The 21,305-nt window shown below is 52.3% G+C and overlaps 5 protein-coding genes across 5 annotated transcripts; 2 read left to right on the forward strand and 3 right to left on the reverse strand.

Moving 5' to 3' along the window:
• Positions 1–1,138: 1,138 nt before the first annotated feature.
• Positions 1,139–5,131, forward strand: HD553DRAFT_342904 (uncharacterized protein; the record flags this gene model as incomplete). The annotated part of the gene is made up of 13 exons (XM_046182809.1): positions 1,139–1,543; positions 1,622–2,170; positions 2,238–2,307; positions 2,404–2,473; positions 2,742–3,204; positions 3,470–3,657; positions 3,726–3,816; positions 3,901–4,002; positions 4,082–4,130; positions 4,216–4,380; positions 4,449–4,560; positions 4,625–4,780; positions 4,918–5,131. 13 exons carry the CDS (start codon positions 1,139–1,141, stop codon positions 5,129–5,131), a joined length of 2,634 nt encoding a protein of 877 aa, XP_046036057.1.
• Positions 5,132–13,647: 8,516 nt separating this feature from the next.
• HD553DRAFT_312883 (uncharacterized protein) lies at positions 13,648–14,773 on the forward strand. Its single transcript, XM_046180158.1, has 5 exons — positions 13,648–13,706; positions 13,776–13,815; positions 13,889–14,170; positions 14,238–14,335; positions 14,423–14,773. The coding sequence occupies exons 1-5, from the start codon at positions 13,692–13,694 to the stop codon at positions 14,447–14,449; spliced, it is 462 nt and encodes a 153-aa protein (XP_046036058.1). The 5' UTR covers positions 13,648–13,691; the 3' UTR covers positions 14,450–14,773.
• A 303-nt stretch (positions 14,774–15,076) lies between these two features.
• Positions 15,077–16,333, reverse strand: HD553DRAFT_335758 (uncharacterized protein; the record flags this gene model as incomplete). The annotated part of the gene is made up of 3 exons (XM_046182209.1): positions 15,653–16,333; positions 15,416–15,589; positions 15,077–15,132 (listed from the first exon to the last, which is right to left on the reverse strand). The coding sequence occupies exons 1-3, from the start codon at positions 16,308–16,310 to the stop codon at positions 15,077–15,079; spliced, it is 888 nt and encodes a 295-aa protein (XP_046036059.1). The 5' UTR covers positions 16,311–16,333.
• An 889-nt stretch (positions 16,334–17,222) lies between these two features.
• Positions 17,223–18,769, reverse strand: HD553DRAFT_350636 (uncharacterized protein). The gene is made up of 3 exons (XM_046183545.1): positions 17,839–18,769; positions 17,618–17,773; positions 17,223–17,536 (listed from the first exon to the last, which is right to left on the reverse strand). The coding sequence occupies exons 1-3, from the start codon at positions 18,662–18,664 to the stop codon at positions 17,418–17,420; spliced, it is 1,101 nt and encodes a 366-aa protein (XP_046036060.1). The 5' UTR covers positions 18,665–18,769; the 3' UTR covers positions 17,223–17,417.
• Positions 18,770–19,202: 433 nt separating this feature from the next.
• Positions 19,203–20,851, reverse strand: HD553DRAFT_312892 (uncharacterized protein). Its single transcript, XM_046180159.1, has 9 exons — positions 20,788–20,851; positions 20,630–20,701; positions 20,487–20,521; positions 20,395–20,412; positions 20,028–20,140; positions 19,808–19,905; positions 19,697–19,721; positions 19,578–19,610; positions 19,203–19,478 (listed from the first exon to the last, which is right to left on the reverse strand). The coding sequence occupies exons 2-9, from the start codon at positions 20,666–20,668 to the stop codon at positions 19,465–19,467; spliced, it is 375 nt and encodes a 124-aa protein (XP_046036061.1). The 5' UTR covers positions 20,669–20,701; positions 20,788–20,851; the 3' UTR covers positions 19,203–19,464.
• Between the last annotated feature and the right edge of the window lie 454 nt (positions 20,852–21,305).

The raw sequence follows: 21,305 nt of genomic DNA on the forward strand, positions 1-21,305 counted from the left end.
AGACCCAGACGAGTCATTATGAGACTCACGTCTTGCCCGTGCCCGCAGCAGGTACGTCGGCCTCGTAAAGGCCTGCTCGCGCCGATTGCGGTCGCCTCGCATGTGCTGACACAGAGGCGCGCCTTCAACAGCACAGGCGTCACTGCCGGACTGCTCGCTGAATTCCAGACTCTTACCTGATGCGCTTGGGCAGGATGATGTTGCCGAGGCGATTTGCTAGAACAAGAGCCCCCAGTGTTACCAATCAGCAAAACTTCCAGGCACTATCATTTCCATGCAAGACGGCCTTTCGTGAACGGTTACGTTGCCACATCAACGCTAGCCCAATAGTTCCGCCTCTCAGCATCTTCAATTTGCGGTCGATTTGGTCCGTTCCGGGTGATATCAGTTGGATCTGACATGTCCTTGCACGCAACCTAGAGTCGGTGAACAGATGAGATGACTTTGCACTTTCGGGGGATTATTGACAACGTCGACAAGAGCCATCACAAGGTATCTGGTTCATGAAACGACATATTTCGTCTACAAGGACTTGGTCCCAGAACCACAGAGTCACGTGCATAGCGCGCATAGTAAGTATGTCGTATGGCCATCTACTTTTCAAGGTTGAAACGCAGACTTGCGCAGCGAAAAAAGGCAATCTTGAGTTGTTGTTTCCTGATCCTGATGTTTTCGGGTCGATTCCGCCGTGGCGCCTCGTTTGAATTGATCCCCGAAACGGTTTCACTCGATCCACCTCGTGGCACTAGCGCCCCTCGGCAAATCTGAGAGGAAGGGTATTCGAAACGGTCTCACTCGATCCACCTCGTCGCACTCCTCGGCAAAACTCAGAGGAAGGGTCCTTTAACTTTTCGGCATCGCCTGGTCCGGACATACATCGCTACGCTATGCCCGAATTAAGGGAAAAGGTCGTACGACGTCTAGGATCCGAGTCGATTTTGCTGAGTAATTGCTCAGGCGAATGTGTAACTAGACAACTAGCAATTCTAGCAACCAGCAATTCCAGCAACCAGCAACCAGCTAGTCAATTAGTCAGTAGATAGTAGTATTCATCTGAAATACTTCAAACGGCGAGCTGATGAGCACAGAACCTGATCTCCTCACCACTGCTAAGCTTCCTGTTCGCCATCCCGCCCACATGAATCGCGATCTCGCAAAATCTCAGGCCTTCCACGACAAGAAGAGGTCCGAGGTCGAAGACGGCACCGCACAACGGGATCGACATGCGAGAGTGGTAGAGAAGGGTTTAGAGCTCGGCAAATTACTGGCCATCAAGCCCATCACATCGACCTTTGACACCGTCGAGGAGCACCTCGACACGATCGCTCGAGAGCGCGGTTTCGCTCGCCTCTCTGCCTCTTTCTACAATCGGCTCGACATTCCTACTCGAGAATGGCTAGCCCCTTTTCTCGTGAATCCCTACACCACATCCCCTAAACATCCGGCTCTCAAGCTGTGCGTCAAAGGGGAATTGAAGAAGGCCTTCCGTGTGTACATTCGGACCTACGAGACCACGGTCGGAGAGGAGAGGGAGAGGCTGAAGGTACGACTTGAGTCAGATGTGATTCGCTGATCGATCCGCTTCGCTGATCGATTTGCCCTGCTGTTCGGCTCGCTTTAGGCCTTTATGGCTGCATACCCGCAATACACGCCGTCGGTCATGGCCAAGCTGCAAAGCCTTTCCAACGCAATCAATGACTCTGATATCATCTGGGGTCACTACATTGGACAAACCATGTCAGACGCAGGACCAATCGGAAGACACGAAGCCGATTGCGAGCAGGCGTTCCGGAAAAGCGGTATGATGACAACGTTCTACCGGTGGATCACATTCACCTCCTCTCCGCAAGACAATCTCCCCGCCCTCGACTGGAAGATCTACGAATTCAGATCTTTCCATACTCCTCTGGATTTGAATAATTCGCTCGGTTCTGATGGTGATATTTGGAGAAGTCGGTCGGACCTACAAGAACTTGAGGCCGGTCTGGTACTAGCGGCTGATCGACGAGGATGGAACTCGGCACCGGGAGGAGTTCCCCAAACAAGATATACGGTTCCCTCAGGGTTGAAAGACATTCTATCGTCGCCTTCATTCAAGGCACAAGTATCATCCGAGCTTCTCCAGACGACTTTCGTCCCCCCACACCCAGATTTGCGACGGCACTTTCAGGTAACACGCGCCGCCGACCTCTTCACCAACAACCTTGCTGACCCCTCTCGCGATGAATTTATCGCAGGAGAATTACTCGATGGCTCCTGCCGTGCTCAACCGTGCTTTTAATCAGACGGCTGCTTTTTGTTATACAGGTACATCCGTTCTCGGACGGAATGCGCGCCTTATAGCAAGATAGCAAGTCGCTAACAAAGTGTTCCGCCTGCGCGTATACTGTACCCACTTCAAAGATGGAACAGCGGGATTGTTACTTGTGGGGAGTAGGATTACTAGAAGGGATGACGGGGGTGACAGTGATTGGTACGTATCGTCTCTTTCTCACACTCTCGTTTCCCTCTTCGCCTCCTTCTCGATTAGACAAAGTATCATCTTGTCTGCTTTGAGAACGAAGTGAATCGAATCTTTTGGAGGTCGGGATCGATCGACATCTCGCTCGTTCGCAGATTCTGCAACATCCCATATCCCATTCCTCAACGGTTGACTGGTCTTTTGAGACAGTCCTTCTGCCGGTATTTCATTGTTCGTGAGCAATTTTCTGACCGATTTTCCGGACCGATTCATCAAACAGGTGGAACAATGCAGGTCCTGCATGTGTCTTATGGAGGTTAAGCTTCGATGCGGTCACATTATACGACGATCAAGACCGGGACGAAATCAGGTCGCAGTGGAGATACGACGCAGTATCGATTGCAAAATATGGGGGTTTCGCCGACCTTTTCGCTGTCCCACTCGCCAAAAATCCTAGCACTGAAGATCTCAGGCGGGCCGGTACTCATCTCGGTCGCCTCATCGGGGAACTCGTGCGTCCCCGTGTTGTTTGCTTCATGAGCAACGAAGTTCGTCTGGCACTCAAGGAGGGCAGGTTGCGGACGTCCTCGGAACCTTCTGTCGAGCAAGTTCAGGGAGTCGAGGACAGGGAACTTCCCGGGGAGCAGTGGCGTTGGACCGAGGGCGAGACCGGGGCAATCAGGGAGGCTGGCTCGATCCAGGTGGAAAAGGTTGGTAATCATCATTGTGTTGCTGTATTCCAGGTGAGTTTAGGCAGGTAGTGGATGCCGACACGGCAAGATTGCTTACGACTATCGCAATCTGATATCGTGCTTCACTCGATCCACCGGCCGTTGTGCCTGCAAAAACAGCCACACCCTGGTTACTTCGCATACAATCCCTCCATTCAACCCCTCCTGTTTCCTCTATTCATCTGCTGTTCGGCCATCGTACGCCTCGCCAAGGCAAGTCGGCACGACAGAACAAGATTTTCCATGCGTCGCTGATCGTGTTATACTAATGACCCAGGCAAGTGCTAGCCGGCAGCAAGCTACTTGGGGAGAAAAGGCGGCTCTTCTGGTCGTTGAGGATATTAAGCAACATGACATTCTCAAATTCTTGGAACGCCTCAAGAAAGAAATCCTGCAAATAACTTCTCTTCAATCGGCCATTCGTATGCTTCAGAGACCCATGAGCGTGGAGACTTTTGACGAAAGGTGAGCGAATGGAACCGCAATATTGAAGTTGACATAGCAGATTCACATCAAGCCGGATTGCTTGACAGGTCTACCATTTCCAAGACCGTACGGAAGAACTTTGTGGAGTCCGATCCCGTAGCGATAGGCAAGCCATGGAGTAAAGAGAGGACACAGCAGGTATGTCGGGCTTCTTGAACCTATGTGACGCTCGAGGATCAGCTTCGCCTGTACTAGGTCAATAACGCCACTCTCGTACGGCAGGTAGAAACCCTGCTAGGGCAGGTGTCATCGTGGATCGACGCTGAGGACAAGAAGAAAGTGGACACGACAATACAACAGATGCTCAAAGCTCGAGAGGGCAAGGTAATTCTTCTGAACGTGTTGTCAGACGAATGAAAGCAGTATATTGATAAGATTTATGCTTCCCATTTTTTCCCAAAAGCACCTTCGTATTTCGATATACAGTCAAAACTCGAAGAGCGAGCTGACCGGTACGTTGACGCTGTGGCGGAATGCGCCTGTAGCAAATTGCTAATGAAGCGTTCCGTCCATGCGCGAACCTGCCCGACTGTACAGACGCCGCGATCAAGAAGGCAAGGAGTTGTATAGACATGGTCACCCGCGATCGGGGGAGAAGGATCACGGCGGCGAATATGGACGGTCCTTGGCCAACCTACAGCGGGAACAACCCTTCACTCAAGGAAGCGCTTGACTGGGTCTCCTCGGTTCCTGGTCCTGAAGGTGCGCATCCTGCTCTCTCCTTCGAGTTCATGCTCACTGATTGCAAGTCCTTCTATTCGATTGGCAAGGTATCAAGCGCACCACTGGCAAGGACCCCAACCAGTGCTTGTTCCTGTGTTCATGCACTAAATGCGGTGCTGAGGGCCTTGTTCGTCTGAACACTCGCCTGCACTTTTGCAGGTACGACGTCGCGCTCACGACCTGCTAGCCAAGAATGATATCTGACCTAAATGCACTTTTGCAGGGGAGAAGATGACGAATTGGAGGAGGGGCTGAGTATTTCGGCGAAGAACAGCCCGGTACGGTTCATCAAGGTGGTGGTGCCGTTCATGTTGTTCCGCTCCAAGTTCCGCAGTGATATCGAGAAGACGATCCTGGCAGAAGCACCTGAAGCGTACAGGTACGTCGAATTCCCCGTCGTTCGGACGTTCGGAATGCGTTCGCTGTTCGGACGAGAGTTCACCTCCGTTCGGACCGCGTTCACCCGTTCGAGTGACGAAGCTCTACATATCGCTAACATCTTGCTCTACTAAACAGACTTCAATGGGGGGCCGTCCCGCCGTCATCGCAGATCATCTCCATCGTCAAGGTAAACGGGGAGTCACAGGCTACCGCTCAGGCATGGGGGAATTTCCAACTGGATCTTTGGAAGCAGATTTACGAGATGCAAAAAGCAGGAAAAGCATGGGATAAGGCTCAGATCAAGCTGGATATGGAGTACCAGAAGTTCGTGAAGACTACTTATCAGTAGACCTGTAATGTGGAGAGAGCATCGACTGTACAGTGAATTTGTTACAAGCCAATCACTGCTCCTTGGTGATGCCGGCGGTGTACGTAGAAAGACATTGACGATAGACAGTCCCGGTTCGACACTTTTCAACACAGGTTTGTGCAGCCAGTGCCAGCATGCCTGTATGGACGCCTGAAGATATCACGATCGTGCACCAAACATTTGCGCGGAATGTACATGGCATCGTCGCATCGTGGCATTGCCATGCTGCCTGTGCAACCGAGCTCGATATCCCTGTCGGTGTGTGTTGTGAGATCGATGACGATACAACTCGCAAGCCACCTCGGGGATTTGATTCGCGGATCCGGCATGCAGGCACGTACACGCGCAATGGTGCCGGATCCGGGCTGTGGCTTGCTCCTTCCGATTTGGTGTTTCATATCCGCCAAAGGATCTTCGGTCGCATTCCCATCATAAATGATATACCTCTATCGAAGTGACGAAGGCTATGGCTCTGTCGATCAATCGATCGTGAACATGAGCAGACCCGGGTGATTAGGCGTGTAGAAAGCAACTAGGTAGCCTATACTAGGTAGCCTATCTTACAAATGTAATGACAATACCTGTTCATAACCTCCACCTGTTCATCATCGTCATGCCGTCGACTATTCCTGATTTTTGGTACGAAATGGGCGACGCCATCAAGTACGAAATGGGCGACGCCATCAAGGCCGAGCTCCAGGCCCAGCCTGAAGGCCAGAAGAAAAGGCCTTTGAATCAACGCACCACTTTGAATCAACGCACCATCCAAGAGATGCTCCTCCCTCCGAAGAAAAGGGTTCGAGGTGCAGGGTCATCTACTTTTCTTCGAGGTGCAGGGTCATCTACGGATCCCATCGAATTTGAGGAGGACGATCTGGTTAGCGGCGATCAGAAAAGGGCAGATCAGAAAAAGGGCGGTTCGAAGGATGGTTGTCCCCCGGGCGATCTGAAGGCGGTAGGTATAGTCAATTGCTTGTCACTTACAACCGATATGGAGCTGACGTACGTGGTATGTCTGGTTCAAAGGATGGTCCGAAGGGCGGCCCTGAGAAGGCGGTAGGTATATTCAATTGCTCGTCACTTACAACCACACTTACCACCGATATGGAGCTGATGTACGTGACATGTCTGGTGATTAGAAGCTGAAGGTCGATCAGAAAGGTGGTTCGAAGGAGCTGAAGGTCGATCAGAAAGGTGGTTCGAAGGAGCTGAAGGTCGATCAGAAAGGTGGTTCGAAGGATGGTTCGAAGGATGGTTCGAAGGGCGGCCCTGAGAAGACGAGGCCGAAGCCGAAGGGTGGCATGAAGGTTTGAGGACGATGGGTGGCATGAAGGTTTGAGGAAATTTGAGGAAATTTGAACGAAAAAAGGAAGCAAGATTTGCAGGAGGAACTCGAAGTTGTAGTATGTCACTCCCTCGCTAGGCGATGGTCGCTGTTCGCGCCGCGTCTCGCTACCAAGGCTGTCGTTCCACCGAGGCCCTTGTCGTTCCCCCGTTGCTGGCGATTTGGCCTTTGACCGTTTTCCGATTTTCCTTCTTTGCTGACCATTTGACCACGGTCGGATTGCCGAAAGTTACTCCTCTAGGCCAGAGGAATGAAGAGATGCCGTTGTCTTTGCTGCGAGTGTGACTGGTGGCTGCTCCGTAACCATCGGCTCCGAATGTTTCCTTGAGCTCTTGCCGTCTTCCGTGCTTGACTCATATCCTTCTTCTTTCTCTTGATATGCACATATGCAGATGCTCTTTGGTCGCAGGGCTGTAGATGAGATACCATCGCTGTCCCTTTCATAGAAGTCCCCATGGCTCTTTTTCGCGCACTGTTCCTTCTCGTTCCCCCCTCGCCTCCTTCGTCCCCAAATACTTCTCCGCCTGGCCCTCTCCTCCCGTTCAACTTTACGCTCGCAAAATTGCTTTCTCGACAGCCCTCCATCGTTTCATGGAGGGGTCAAGAAATCCGACCGACCATCAGACTTGCTTGCCATGCGCCAGTGGCGCTCTTAATGGCATCTAGTCTCATCGTGCCTGAACCCCTGGGTCTCTTTCCTACTGCCGGTCGTTTATCACCGAAGCTCGCAGACGGTCCCAGCAAGACTCCCTATTGGCAACAAAATTCCCCGAATAAATGAGGCGTCAATGTCTGGTCATTCACGACAGGCCTTTGGACACGTACAGATTTCCTAGTCGTTGGAGGTGTCTTGCGAGCATTCAATACCACGTGCTCATACAAGATGTTGATACGCACATCATGGCGCTCCGCCTTTGCCTGCAGCCAAATCATGACGGCGACCGCCACAAACGGTGAGCATTCGAACATTGGTATCGGTTTCGAATTGATGTAATGAGCATTAGTTTGAAACCCAACGTATCGAACCTAAATATGCACAATGTCTGAGCGCTGTACTAGTACAGAGGGATATCATATCTATGGTCTTGCCCGAGCTGGCTATATTTAATTCAAAGCAGATCTCGACATACATGTCGGCGGTTGACGATTGTCCCGATGTACAAGCCTAATTCTAGCCTAGATAAAGTTGAACCCGCATAGTAAATGTCCTGTAGACATGTTGTCCAAGTGTTCTCAGATCCATCTCTCCTGTCGGACTGATGTGATCAGTCAGCAACTGCCGAAGGGACTGTTCTTCTTCCTTGATATCTTGGTTGCCACTGTGAGCGGGCGTGGGTAGCGAGCGTGAGCAGTCAGAGTGGAGAGCGACGGCGATTTGCCAGAGTCGGGCGCGTGCGTGGTCAGCCAGAGTTGCGAGTCCCCAGAGTCGAATCGCGTTAGCCAGACAAAGCCGTGTCGTGTCAGCCAGGATGATGCGGTCAGCCAGAATTGAAAATCGTTCATACCTGTATCGAGGGGATTCGAACCGACCAATAGCTCCCAAGGCGATGGCTCCTGCACGAACTCTACCTCCAGCCCGATTCCTAGTCTGCCATCTCCCTTCTGTCCATACCAAATGCTCTGGGGCTTCCAAATAGGTCATTCGCTTTGTGGGATTTTGTCGGCAATAGTCAAAGAACGCCACGAGCATAGGGGATAGGGCAGGCCAGCCTGTCCCTGCCACAATGTCGAGTTGCAAGACTGCTGGTAATGTCCGGGCCAAGCTGAATGACTGGATTCTCCACGCAGCTTCGTAAACTCCTAGATGCTGATTTCGGGAGAAACCTGCGATGCGTTTGCTACCCTGGATCTTGAATATATAGTCCACCACTGCCTTTGGGTCTTGAACTTTGCGACAATAGACGTGTGCATCATATTTCTTGACCAGATAAGGGTTGAAGGTCGAGTTGGGATCCGCGACGTGGAACGTAGAATATGGGGCCGGGTGAGTTGCCGAGGGAGCGACGGAAAAGATGTCCAGGTCTTGGTCCCTTTTCTTTAAAGCCACGAGGATGTGGGCGTGAGGTAGTCCCAGGTGCTGGAACTCGATTGAATACACGAACCTGTCATGCGCATGCATGATCAGCCCATCCAGGACTATCAATGGCAGCCTCGATCTGGCTGCATACTCACCCTGCAAGATCCCCAAAAATACCCTGCTTGACGTCGTTCATCAGGCGGTCAAGTTTGATCTGGTCCCCTCAAGAGGCAGACGAGTGTTAGTACCATGAGCGTTCGCTGACCCGCCCCACATGTACAGCTCACCTTGAAAACACGGACTAGAGCGTCGGCACGATCTTCCGCTGGGCCCTGCCCTGCAACATCAAGTTCGGCCCAGTTGGGATTTGCGGTGAACGTCAGAAACAGATGAGGCCCTCCGACCCTCTGGAAAAGTCTATGTGCATCCGATCGCTTGTCTTGGGCCCAAGGAGCCCCGCCTTGAAAGTCACGGGGCAGAACAGCCTGTTGTGTATCAGATATCAGGTCAGTAGCGCCCACGACCCAGGTGTGATGATCTCCATTCACCTGGTCTGGCGGCAGTGCCATTCGATTCACCCGGTGGTCAAAGGTGTAGAATCGGTATTGATTCCGTAGTATCTGCGTTGACCAGGTCGAGATATCAGTCGTCTCATCCTTTATCACCCTCGCTTCCGTACTAGCTTGACTTACTTGAGCGGCCATGTCCACAATAAACTCTTGTCTAAGTCTGGAGGGCACTGAGAGGCTGGAAAAACCATCGGCCCTCTTTTGCAGTTGGTATCGTACATATTTGATCATGGTCATGGGTGACGAAGGGGTCCAATTAGGCAAGACTGCCTCGAGCGCCAGCAGTATTGGGTAGCGCAAGCTCCATGCCAGTGGAAATGTTGAGGGTACGTCCTGCAACGCGGCGGATTCACCGCTTGGAAAGGCAAGCGTGATGGGAGGCGCTGTGAGATGCACACGTGGACCGACAAGAAAACTGCGTGTGAGGGGTGCCCAGAAGTTTGCTCTATCAGATATACGCACCGGTAAGCGGCGGACTCATAGGGAGAGATCCGATGGGATGCTGAACGCCTTCAATGCCATCATCGTCGTTGTCCACATCCATCGCCTGTGGGTCGTCATCATCATCATCCTCATCGTCATCATCATCATCGTCATCAAATTCGACAATGTCATCTTGGTACCTGCTCTTCTGCGTGGAAGGGAACGACTCGATGGGATCAAAGGAATCGATCGACCTGTTCGACCTGTTTGACCTGTTTGACCTCAGCGAAATGATCGAGGCTGCAGGAGATAGGATCCGTGGTCGGGATGGCCCGGCCTCGGGCTGTTGTTGGGCAGTACGGGGAGGGGAGATTGGCGGGGGAGGCCAATTCGGGGCCGGTACTGGAGGAGGTGCGGGAGCGCTATGAGGTCGGATTGTGACACGACCGTTTTGATAGTGGAGAACGGGGTTGGCCATTGCAGGTCCGGATCGATACGTAGTAAAGGTCTGCCAAAGGCTACTGTCTGACCATTCGGGGAGGTCGATCTGCTGGGAGAGCCTCTGGGTTCGCAAAGCCTGACTGACATGAGGCGTTAGGGCCCACATCTGAGCGTATCTTGCCGTGGTCTCATCCCTGTCAGGCGGTACGTTGAGACGTCCCAAACGGTATGGCGCAGAGGAAGGGATCCCGTCGATCTTGAAGACGTAGTGACCGTCCGAGGGCCAAGTGGTCTTGTCTTGCTTTGCCGCTTTGCTGACGAGAGCGTACTCTTCGTTGATCGACCTCGAATTGCGTCTCACTTTACCGTTCAGAGAGTCGTCAGAGATGGTGTAAGCCAGCCACCCAGCACGTCCGAGATTCAAAGCCACCCGACCCACCTTGCACGTCCAATAACCAAGCTTGCAGCCTCTCATCCTTGACCTCACCCAACAGCGGCTCCTTGATCCCGCCTTCACCACAGCACCTTTTGTATCTGGGTGATCGCCGAGTGGAGTTTGATGTCCTCTCCGAGAGGAAAAAGGTAGCTTTGCAGTGAGCGCAGACTTGATCTTGAAGGCCAAGGTCGTCGCGTTCAACGACACCTTCCAATTGATCGACGGTCAGAGCGCCCAGGAATTGATCTCCGGCCGCTTCCCTAGCCCGACGTCTTTGTTGGGATAGACTGGCCTTGGAGGATCTGGACGAGCGCGACGATTCGGAAGACGAGTCCGAGGGAGCGTACGATTGAGCACGGGCTCGTTGCTCGCGTGCCTCTTGCAGGGCTAGCTGTCTGCGGGTAGGAGGCATTGTCGCCCACGCGGCCTTGACGGCCTCGACTTCGAGGTATATATCGAGCGTGTGAGATACTGACCGTGAAGGCAGGGCCAAAGACGAAGGGTCAAAGTGGGTCGAAAGGAGAGTCGGATTGTTGTTGACTTCACGCTGGACAGAGAACAAAAGCGAGCTTGCTGTGGTTGATCTGCGACACTTCTGGATATGCACCCGGGATTTGCTCCCGATGACATGACTGAAGCGCGCAAGGACGTCTCTCGGTCTCAGCGAGCATTTGCTAGGACATCTTCTTCTACACGATTAGAGGTGCTTTGTTTGGCGTGCTCCCTACCTTGATCATGACCAGCTTTGTTCGCTTTGACTCTGTTTGTGGCTTGTCCAATGTTGTAAGAGACATTTCCGTGCCTGTTATCCCTGCTCACCCGAATGTATTCCCATGTACACCAACCCTCTCTTCCAGCCTGTTCCGTGCCTATGCGCGCGGCTGTGTCTATCCCGCTTATGCTGCTTGTCTTGTCTCGGCCGAAGCCATGAGACAATACAACATTGACATCTCCTCACCATATAACCCTCAATCAGATGAGATGACGTTGCAGGTGTTTTTGTGAGGCGCCCGGCGGGCGCGTCACTTCACACTCTCTCAAACCAATCACAGACGACAATTTCTTGGTCGACCTGCTCTCGGGTGGTAAGCACTACTCGTCTGGCAAGCATCTGCTCTACGACAGATTCGAGGGTTCTCGGGCGCTTAATGTAAGCGTCTGCTCGTATACCTAGCGCCGGAATGCTGTTGTTAGGCGTCGAGAAGGCTCCAGGGAAGACCGGCTCGATGTATACCTGTGAGGACATATCCGGGAGTAATGTAGAACGTAGGACTAGGGTATATAGATGTAATAACAGATGAAAGAATATATACTACAATGCTGATACAAAGTGATACAATACGACATGCTCCTTGAACAACTCCGCCGGAGTTGGTACGACTCGAGTCCGGCGTACGCGCGTGTCGCTATAACAGCTGTTATCCCGTCACGTCTGCACCTTCTCGACTCACGGCGTGGTGGTCGGAATTGAGACGTGAAGCTCTCCTGCGTTGCGTGTAGGATGTTACAGATCGCCTCGGAAGGATCGCGCTGCGGCCGAAGCGACTCTCGGCAACCTTTGGAAACAGGTGTCGCTCAGGCAACGGTGAAAGCGGAGTCTTTCCATCTGCGACCTCTGCAACATGAGTTCAAAGCATTGGGCATCATCGAGCTTGCATGTTCTGTATGATCCAAAGCAGCCATAGTCTGATCGGTCGAGTACGACCCGGCTCATAACGTGATGAGGTTTAGCCCCGCCCTCAACCCTCTGGGACGTCTCCGCCCTCTTCATATCTTGCCCACAATCAGTCATCAGAAATAAGCTATTCAGTCGCACGATCACGGATTTATTCACGTCAATGACATATAGGCGGCCCATCTTCTACTTGTCATCCTGGCCGGCGCTCTCGAATCCTTGTGGCGCACCTATCGAAACAATGCTGAGAAGAGATTGTCATGCGTTGTACGGGCAGTCGCGTATGACCGCGAACTTGCCTACGACCACATTAACTTCCCCTTCTCACTTTGGATATCTGCCGCATCCACCTTACTTTTGACCGCAGATCCAAAAGCCTTCTCGGTGAGATTCTTTGACTCGTCCATAGTATCCATCTCCCTGGTGTCTAGCCACACTCGCTCGCAACTGAACTCGACGCTCGTTAATCTGACACGGAAATTCATGCTCGAATGTTAGCCGTTCGGGTCAACCGCGGTCATAATTACTCGCAAGCAAAGGCGGTGCGCAGTGATGTACTCATTGCCGGGCGTGCAGAGGTTCGCGACACCCTGTGTGTAGACGGCCTTGACAGAGATTGCCAACAAGCTGCTCGCAGAACACCTTCATCGACTGGCATATCTGTACATGCCCAAAGGACTGTCGTGATCTACTTCGGACTTTGATTGTGGCCCTGAAGATTCACGACTCATATATTTGGGGAACTTTGTGTTGCCGATAGGTGACGGTGACTGACGACCGGTAGTAGGGACGCCACCAAGGGACTCGGAGAGGAACAAGCTGAACGACAAGCCGCGTGAAAGGGATGGACAGCGTAGCAAGTACACGCTGGTTGGTCGCCTCCCCGCCTCCCCTTTTTTAAACGATGAAAGGGCGCCGGACAAAGCATCTTTAAGATTGTAGGACATTGAAGAGGTGGAGAGGGCCGGACGGTTGGGAGGATGAGCCAGAGGGAGAAGGAATTGGGGATGAGGGAGGCGACGGGGAACGGGCGAAGAACAGGACAAACTTCAATCCGAATGAGCGACAAGACAAACAGACAGGGAGAAGATTTAGCGACAACGGACGGACGCTCGCGATCATTACAAAATTAGGTTTGAGGTCTTCGTCGCGGCTTGCTTGCTACCGTAACGCCGATCTTGAACAACCAATAACAGCACATGCCATCGTCGCACCTCATACTGTAAATAACAGAGCGTTCGGAAGTTTCCAGATAACACCATCGCGATTCGTGCGACGATCGTTTGTACGATGCCCCGACGACGTGACGAGGATCACATCATCGCCTCGTCGCCATCGTCATGGCTGAAACGCCGATCCGGTTTCGTGATCTTACGTGATTTACCCCACAAACTCGCTTGCCGAGGTCCAGCGGGAAGAGCAGCGGGAAGGGTCTCTTTGTGGGGAAAGCATGGCGTTATCAGCCGACCGCGGATGCAAATACGGGCATGTCCGGGGCAGGAGGTCGAGGTCAGTTGATCAACGGTCGCACGAACGGAGCACTAGGAGAGGAGAAGGTATATATATGGAGACGTCAGCATCCCCCTTACCCTCCTCGAATTACCCTTCTTCCCATCATTCCTAACGCACAAACATGACTCGAACTCAAGTCAGTAACTCGGTATCACCTATCCTATGCCGCTACTGACGCTGACCTTCGCCCTTCTCCAACCCACAGCGCAACATCTACCCGGCCGCTTTGGCCAAAGACCGCAGCGGTACGGCCTTCTTGCGTTGTTTCCTTCACTTCGGTCTCGACCTGCAAGCTGACCCTCGATACCTGACCCTCAGTCTCCCGCTCCGGCCTTGACAAGTCCCTCCCCAAAAAGGGCGCCGGTGCCGGTAACTGGGGCAGCCTCACCCAGGAGACCGCTGGGTACATCAGGAACCCCGACACCATGGACCAGATCCAGCGTGACGAACGTCGAGCCAGCGAGGACAGCGTCGGGTCCGACAAGCAGAAACAAGCCAAGGTCAAGCCTGCGCCCAAGGCAAGGAGGATGAGCTCGATGAGCGACGAGGAGAGGAAAGATGCCGCCGTCTTTAGGAAGGGAGCTATGGCTAGACAAGGTCGTCAGTGTCATGTTCCCTCGCTCATCTTGCCGTCTCTCCTGCACCTTCACTGATGCGATCTCCGCAGTCGATCTCAATGCCATCGCCAGGACATCCGGAGCGTTCTCTCAATCCCCTCCCGAGACCAGCGTCCTCTCTTCGTCCCCCGTCAGGAACATGGACGCCGTGAGTATCTCTCCCATTGCGTGACCGCTTTTCCTCTTCTTCGGAACGTCACTAATGACGCTCGATTGCGGTCATTCGATTCGGTAGCTCGCTCAAAAGCTGGGCAAGTACTAGATTACTACCCGAACCGCCTTCATCGTCCTACGTTACGGTACGCTACGGTAACAGCATAGCGAGGGCGGAAAACAGACGTCGCGAATCCAGCGTCTGCTCGAATTGGGAATCGGAAAACGGATTTAAATGAACACGACTGCGACTGAAGAAGTGGGCATGAAATGTGACGACGACGAAAATCAGAATACGAACGACCTCAGATAGAAAAGCAACAAAGAGAGTTTAAAGAACGGAGTTGATTCACGAAACGAACCGAAGAATACGCAGTCCAGAGAATAAAAAGTTGTATCGAAGAAAAACAGAAATATGCAATCGAATGCGGAATCTACTTAAACAGTCTTATCAGGCTTCGGCGCCTATGCATGGTTTCACCAGGCTATTCGTTCGGGTGACGCACGGTTTGCATTTGGCTTTCCTATCGTTTTTGATTCGTTCAAGAGCGCCGAATCAAGCCCCACATAGAAGATACATGATCTAGGAGGATGGCTGCGATGCTCAAGGCGGAATTAACGAGCCGCGTGGAAGAAAAAGTGTACACAATCACGATTGCAAGCCCTGTTCTACTATTCTGAACTGGTTCTCCTTTCGAGCAAGCGCTTATCTTCGAAGCATAGCCTGTTCCGAAGCTCATCGGCTCTGAACGATATTTGTGATCATGAAAACAGTCGCTCTGTCGACAATGCCTAGAGCGCAATACATGATGAGTACATCAGCCTGCTACGATCCATGCATCGAAGCCTTCTAGCAACGATTGTGCATTGTGGTCATCGCAATCAAGTGCTATCAAACCATCTATGATGTTGGTACAACAAAATCTATCGGAATCGGGAGAATAGCGGTCAAAGAGCATCGAAACCTCGACGCTTATCCAACTGGGTTCTGGAGACGGTCGACTGCGATGACACGACGATAAAGCCATCAGCTGGCGTAAGACTTGTACAAATCGTATGCGTGTGGAGGACTCACGAATCGTCTTCTGTCTGCGTAAAAGCTTCTCGTTGTCACTACGAATCTCGAGGTTCCGAGCGGTGATCGCTTCCCGCTGTTCGTGAGTCGCACGAGAAGGCAATTCGAGCCCCTCTTGAGGCTTTGCATCCAGCGTGTTCTGGTCATCAGTACTTAGAGTCTTGTCTCCGAGGACTATAAGGGCGAGTCAGTCGAAAGATCACCAGAATGGACAAGCGGGGAGGAATCGGCACTCACTCAACGGATCGAGCGTATCAATGAACGCGTCCCAATCGCCCGTGGTGATGGGCTTGTCCCAATTGCCCCGGTTGTACGGCTGGTCCTTCAAAATTCGCCTCCCTTGAGCGTCGTTGCGGATGTGCGTCGGAGAGTTTGCGCACAATGACGGCGGGACGGGTAGATGCATGTCATACCCGCAGTCGCAATTTTGCTCCCTCAACTGATGTAAATCGGACAAGAATTGCCATTGCGGAGCCGTTTGACATTGCATCTTGTAATCCTTGTGCCAACCGGGCGCCTTTTTACCCGGATTGTACTTTTTGGTCCTCAAACCCTTCAACGGGAGACTGTACGGGTTGTGCTTGGGGATCGGATCGATCATTCTCAACCCACCGTCCCCCGAATTGTGGGTAATCGACATGCTCGTGGCGTCCGACACCGAACTGTACACGCTGGGCGCCGTGTAGGATTGTCCTGATGGTTGGAGCGTACTATTGCGGTACATGTGTCGCAGCTCGAGTAGTTCGGCCCGATCCGCATCGGTTTGCGACGTAGTAGCGTTGCTAGGATTTGTGCTCGATCCTGGATAGGCAGGAGGTCCAGACTGACCGGCGGACCATTGGGTGTTGGCGCTCGAGTCGGGCACGGAGAGGTTGGCTTCGCTGAATTTGTCCATGACTGCTTTGACGAAAGCTTCGGTGTAGAGTTGTCTGTCTCATCCAAACAAACTATATTCCCCATTGAAATGCCAAAGCATCACCTCGCTATTTATGCTCGGATGATGGAACGTGTCTCGAGGCTCAATGCTCCGAGATGGCTATTCCTTTCTTTTCTTTGTGTAGCGGCCATTCTAATGCTAAACAATGGATGTGGTCAAATGACAACGGAAGGCCAGTCGATACGCAGACATGTGCAAAGGTTGCTGAGGCTACGAGGAGAAAGGAGCAACGGCAATGATCGAAGAAAGGAGCAACGATAGCAAAATCGAGACAGGAGCAAAAAAAAAATCATGAGAAAGGAGACCTGGCGGTATCTGCGAGAATTACGTATCGTCTAGCCTTGACCGGGTGAAGCTTTGAGAAAAGACCTCGAGAAGGAGCCTCGCAGTGTTTGCGAGGCTGCACGGTCAACTGCTTGAGCTTGTTGAAGGAAAATGAGAAATTACAGCATACAAGGACGATCTGCAAGCATAGTACTACTACCGTGCCGCGAACGTGATCCCTCAAGGGCGCAAGCGCATCCTATGCAAGGAGAGCTCGAAACTGGCGCGAGTCAAATCACGAACCATTCCCAGCCGGAGAAGCCAGGAACCTGATGGACGTGTATCTAGAGAACGGAAATGAGAGAAAATTTGGGGGGATTGCGAACCGCACGGCGGTAATTACAGTTGTATAAATCAGGAAGAGAAACATGCATCAGCCGGATGTGTTCGGCAGGGTTCAATCGAGCGGGGTGCACCCTTTGCTCCTTCCATTCGGCAAAGGTATTTCGTTCGATCTTAGAGGTTTCTGAAACGAAGCGTGACGTGAAGAAGTTGCAGTTTATGCACACATCCCACCCGCCCCGCACTCTGCGGCAGCGATTCGGAGCTACAATTAAAGATAGTATGATAGAATCTAATCACTTTGTTGATACAACACTGTCTATATGGGGTTCGGCAGATAAACGTTCAGAACTCAAAGACAACCTGGGACGTTCTCAAGATCTCAGCAGTCCATAGCACGGCAGCAGCACGCTGAGACTGACGGATAGGGAACACGACGACTTAGGAACATTGTAGGGATCACTCGCTGTGAGCGAAGAACCATTCAGGGTGCTTCGACTGCAAGTTGCGCCACCTGCTGATTTTTTCGGGGCCAGGTAGATGACCGGAGACGTCTTCATCCCTCTTTTGCGCCGTGCCTGCAGGGAGACGCTCAATCATGGCCAAGTCAGTATGCGGTCGACTCCTTAGAGTTTCGGAGGGCGAAGTCGAAAACTCACGAAGCCTGTCTCTGTTCTCGGCGCTACCCCAGTAGTTCTTCGGCATGTCGGGATTGGGCTTGCTGCTCCTCAAAGTGCCCTTGATCGTCGATACTATATTGTCGGCGGTCAAACACCAAGCTATCAGTGCGTCGTCGCCTTGCAACTTCTTTGGATCTGTGGTGTAGCAGTCAGGTGTCAGTAATCGAACTGGTGTGGTGTCCAAGCATGAGTAAATTTACACTTCAAGATCATGTCGTCGTAAAAGTGATCCACATCCACCTCCCCTGGCGATCGATCTGTCACGTAGGACCAGAAATCTCTCATGGCTTTGACGGTTACCGAGTAGTGTTCGTCGTGGATTTTTCGGTTCTGGCAAGTCTCTCGTTTTCGACCGAGAGGAGTGCGGCATTTTGAACACGTCGCTTCCTCCACGCTGGCCTTAAGCTTGATCAATGAATCCTCGTTGGGAAGGTAGAGGGTGACGATCCCTTCCGTGGAGGGATATTGGTAATAGAACCCCTTGTCGACGTACCGCTTCATCAGAAGACCCATGTCGGGATGCTCACTGGGCGGGGGCATCGGAGAGCCTTGCGGTCTGTTGGCGTAACCCTCAGATGCGTGGCTCGGGGCTTGACTCGCATGACTCGAGGCGTGGGATGTACCACTGACGCGACTGAGCCGCGACTCGCTTTGTGCGGTGAGGTTCATTGCCGCTATTTCCCCCGTAAGCTGGGGGACAGAATCGTGCGGGTGATGTCCACCTTCCGCAGTAAAAGCAGAGTGGCCGGTTCCGTATCCAGATTGACCGTCGATCGAATATTTTTCGCCCATGTGTCCCGACTGTACAGTTCCATTATGAGACCACACCCCGACGTCTTTGTCATTGTGCTGCTCTAATTCTCTCCTCACGACTTCTTGTTGTTTCAAGTATTCTTCCGCTGCCCGCTTGAATTTCCCCGATTGAGTTTGCACTGTCGGTTCTTGGGTTTGTACAGAATCTACGAAAATGCTGGGGTTAAGTTCTGTGATCCTGTCGGATTGTCCGCCTTGCTCGTAGGATTGCATCGTATTGGATTGCTTCTCAAGTCGCAGTGAAGTGGAGGAAAGGGGAAGTGAAGTTGTTTGATGTATTCCAAAGCGACCACGATTCCCTCACCATGCGTTTGAATGATTCGGTATTTATGCTGTTCCGTTGCGCCCAAGAGTGCACACAACGAGTTGTCCATCAAGTCATTTTTGCTAGCGTACTAGGCCCCGTGACGATCGAACAAAGGATCGCCACAACGCCAACTGTAACCCCCCCAATCGCGCCTCAGTTGCGCTACCTCACCCCTTCCCCTCCCCTTGCGCCGTCCCCGATGCTCACATGACTACCTCTTACTAGCACGTCTTATCTGAAACCAGGGATTCGAATCATCTCGCCATGAAGATGGAAAGAGCGCCCATCAAGTCGATCACGAGACGAGGGCTAATGCGTTTCGGCATTGGGTTCGCCAGTATCCTCGTGCTGGCGGCAATGGGAGAGGGAGGTGCAAACATGGCGAGCCGTCCCGTGATCCAGTCGACGGTGACGAGCGAGAACCATACCATGACGCGAGCCTGATCAAAGGGACGCACTAGGTTTGATCACGCGCGAGTCGATGGAGAAGCTCGAGATCGATCGAGTACGTCAGGTGATGTGACATTTGGATGATTGATAAGGCATGGTATCATCGATGGTGAAACAGTAATCAAAGGAAAGAAGACAGGAAACGTGTATGGTCGGGTGAGACGGAGGAGTATGCTGGTGGTGGGGATCCCACCCTCTTGCTTTCGTGCTGTTAGGTTCGCGAACAAGGGAGGTGATAGTCGGCCGAGTCTTGCGTCTAGTCCGAGTAGACTGTGGTTGGGAAAGAAGGGTCCGACGTCAGCTTTTCAGAATCGTTTCGGCCCCCCTTCGCATTTGCAGCTCTAGCGTGAGCTTTCGAGGTGAACTCACCGAACTTGAGGATGAAGTTTGTGGTGATAGCAGCTGTATGCAGGATCAATCGAGTCGTGCAATACCAATCAGCATTTCGTCCCCCCTGCATCGCCCCCGGTCATTAAATCCCGACTTACCGAGCAGACAGAGACACAGCACAGTCTAACCAATTGAAATTCCATCCCCACCGTCATGACCGCGATCAGCGACTACTCATTGACCCTTCCATGCCACACATCGACACTCACGGGTCCCAACCGATCATCATAAGGAGCTCCAGTCCGTTTCCTGATAGCCCTCGCCCGGGATTGGTAGATTACCAGAGCGTAGATCATCACTCCCATAGCTGTTCCGATACAAGCCCAAGTTGACGAGATAACTGTCAGCTTACATGCCATAAAGACGAAAGTAGGAGGGAGGTAGAAGATATGAAGCTCGTAGCTTAGGGGGACGGTGCCGAGGACTGACCGATAATCGTGTACATAGCAGCCGAGATCTTTCCGACCTTGTCACCAAAGTTTAGGAGACCGACGGCGAGACCTCCGAGGACGACGGCGAAGTGGAGCCAGGAGAGGAATGTCCTGGAAGGGTTGAAGCCGTTGAAGTACATGGCGTTGTAGGTGCGAGATATGGTTGTGGTCATCGTTTCGTACGATTCCGAATTGGTAGGCCATTAAGACAAGATCGGAGGATCATCATCGTCATCGTATTAACGGTCGTCCGATTTTGAAGAGACAGAAGTAGTCATGAAGAACGATAAAGCTGAGGATCAGCTACGACGTCTCTACTACCTAACGATCCCAGCTTTCGATGCGAGAACAAGATCGAGACTGACCTCTCGTTGGCAAAGAACCTGTTGGAACCACCGATTTGAACCGTCAGTAACAATGAACCTCTGTTAGGACCAGATTAGGGATAGAGACTCACACTTTCGGTTCCACACGGACGGGCAGGGCAATCCGCTATTCCACGCAAGAGCACATCCGGCATATCACAGCATCAAACCGCAACCCGACGTCAATACTTTGTGACCGTAAAAACTTTCGACGACTAGGCTAGACAATACTAACCTTTTGAGCGGTCCGTTGAAGCAGAGGTTGGGTGGACATGTCGAGGAGGTAAGGTCTGGACTAGGTTAAGGGCTGGTCGGAGTGAAGGCGAAGCAAGGGTCGATCAGCTGGCTGAGTGGGGGGTATTGACGGCCGTGCGTGACGACAGCTTTTCTCACCAAGTCGTCGAAGAGGAATGCTATGACAAGAGACGTATTTTCGAGCTCGGATTGTAGGCTGTTCTAGGCTATATGAAGAGATCGCAACATGTCCACAATCCACATGAAGTCGACCTCGAGACTTGCCCTCGGTCAGATGCAGCAGCAGCAGCTCCTCCACTTTTTGCTTCCGCGCAACCTTCACTCGCACTCGCGCACGTTCTTGAAATCATCTGATAACTCGTCGTGATCCCCGTCTGACACCAGCTCGCACCTGTCTTTCTCTACTTTCCGCATAGCAGTGGCCCGGCAAACGATCGGTACGAGTCTTCAGGAGGTTTGAGGATTGTAATCGAGTTTCAACTCTCTATTGTTCATGCCGTAGGTTGGAAGTAGGAGCTAAAATCGTATCCCGATTGCGAGTGCGCGTGACGAAGTTGACGCGGACGGACCCAGCACGATCCATAAAGACAGATTGTCATGTATTGAGGAGACAAGGGGGCGGCAGGCTAAAAGGACACCAATCAGCATGGACTTAT

The sequence above is a fragment of the Filobasidium floriforme genome, assembly GCF_021052385.1.
Source record: "Filobasidium floriforme strain CBS 6241 chromosome Unknown HD553scaffold_13, whole genome shotgun sequence".
NCBI lineage: Eukaryota > Fungi > Basidiomycota > Tremellomycetes > Filobasidiales > Filobasidiaceae > Filobasidium > Filobasidium floriforme.

What these genes read in the sequence shown, in the direction of transcription:
- HD553DRAFT_312883 (XM_046180158.1), top strand. An exon ending in AGCTATGGCTAGACAAGGTC is followed by an intron (nt 14,171 to 14,237) that starts GTCAGTGTCATG and finishes CGATCTCCGCAG; the next exon opens with TCGATCTCAATGCCATCGCC. An exon ending in CCGTCAGGAACATGGACGCC is followed by an intron (nt 14,336 to 14,422) that starts GTGAGTATCTCT and finishes TCGATTCGGTAG; the next exon opens with CTCGCTCAAAAGCTGGGCAA.
- HD553DRAFT_350636 (XM_046183545.1), bottom strand. Translation starts at nt 18,664, where the DNA reads ATGCAATCCTACGAGCAAGGCGGACAATCCGACAGGATCACAGAACTT. An exon ending in CGACGACATGATCTTGAAGT is followed by an intron (nt 17,774 to 17,838) that starts GTAAATTTACTC and finishes GCTACACCACAG; the next exon opens with ATCCAAAGAAGTTGCAAGGC. An exon ending in CGAGAACAGAGACAGGCTTC is followed by an intron (nt 17,537 to 17,617) that starts GTGAGTTTTCGA and finishes GTCTCCCTGCAG; the next exon opens with GCACGGCGCAAAAGAGGGAT.
- HD553DRAFT_312892 (XM_046180159.1), bottom strand. Translation starts at nt 20,668, where the DNA reads ATGTCCACCCAACCTCTGCTTCAACGGACCGCTCAAAAG. An exon ending in ATGATGATCGGTTGGGACCC is followed by an intron (nt 19,722 to 19,807) that starts GTGAGTGTCGAT and finishes TCAATTGGTTAG; the next exon opens with ACTGTGCTGTGTCTCTGTCT. An exon ending in GCTGTGTCTCTGTCTGCTCG is followed by an intron (nt 19,611 to 19,696) that starts GTAAGTCGGGAT and finishes TCCTGCATACAG; the next exon opens with CTGCTATCACCACAAACTTC.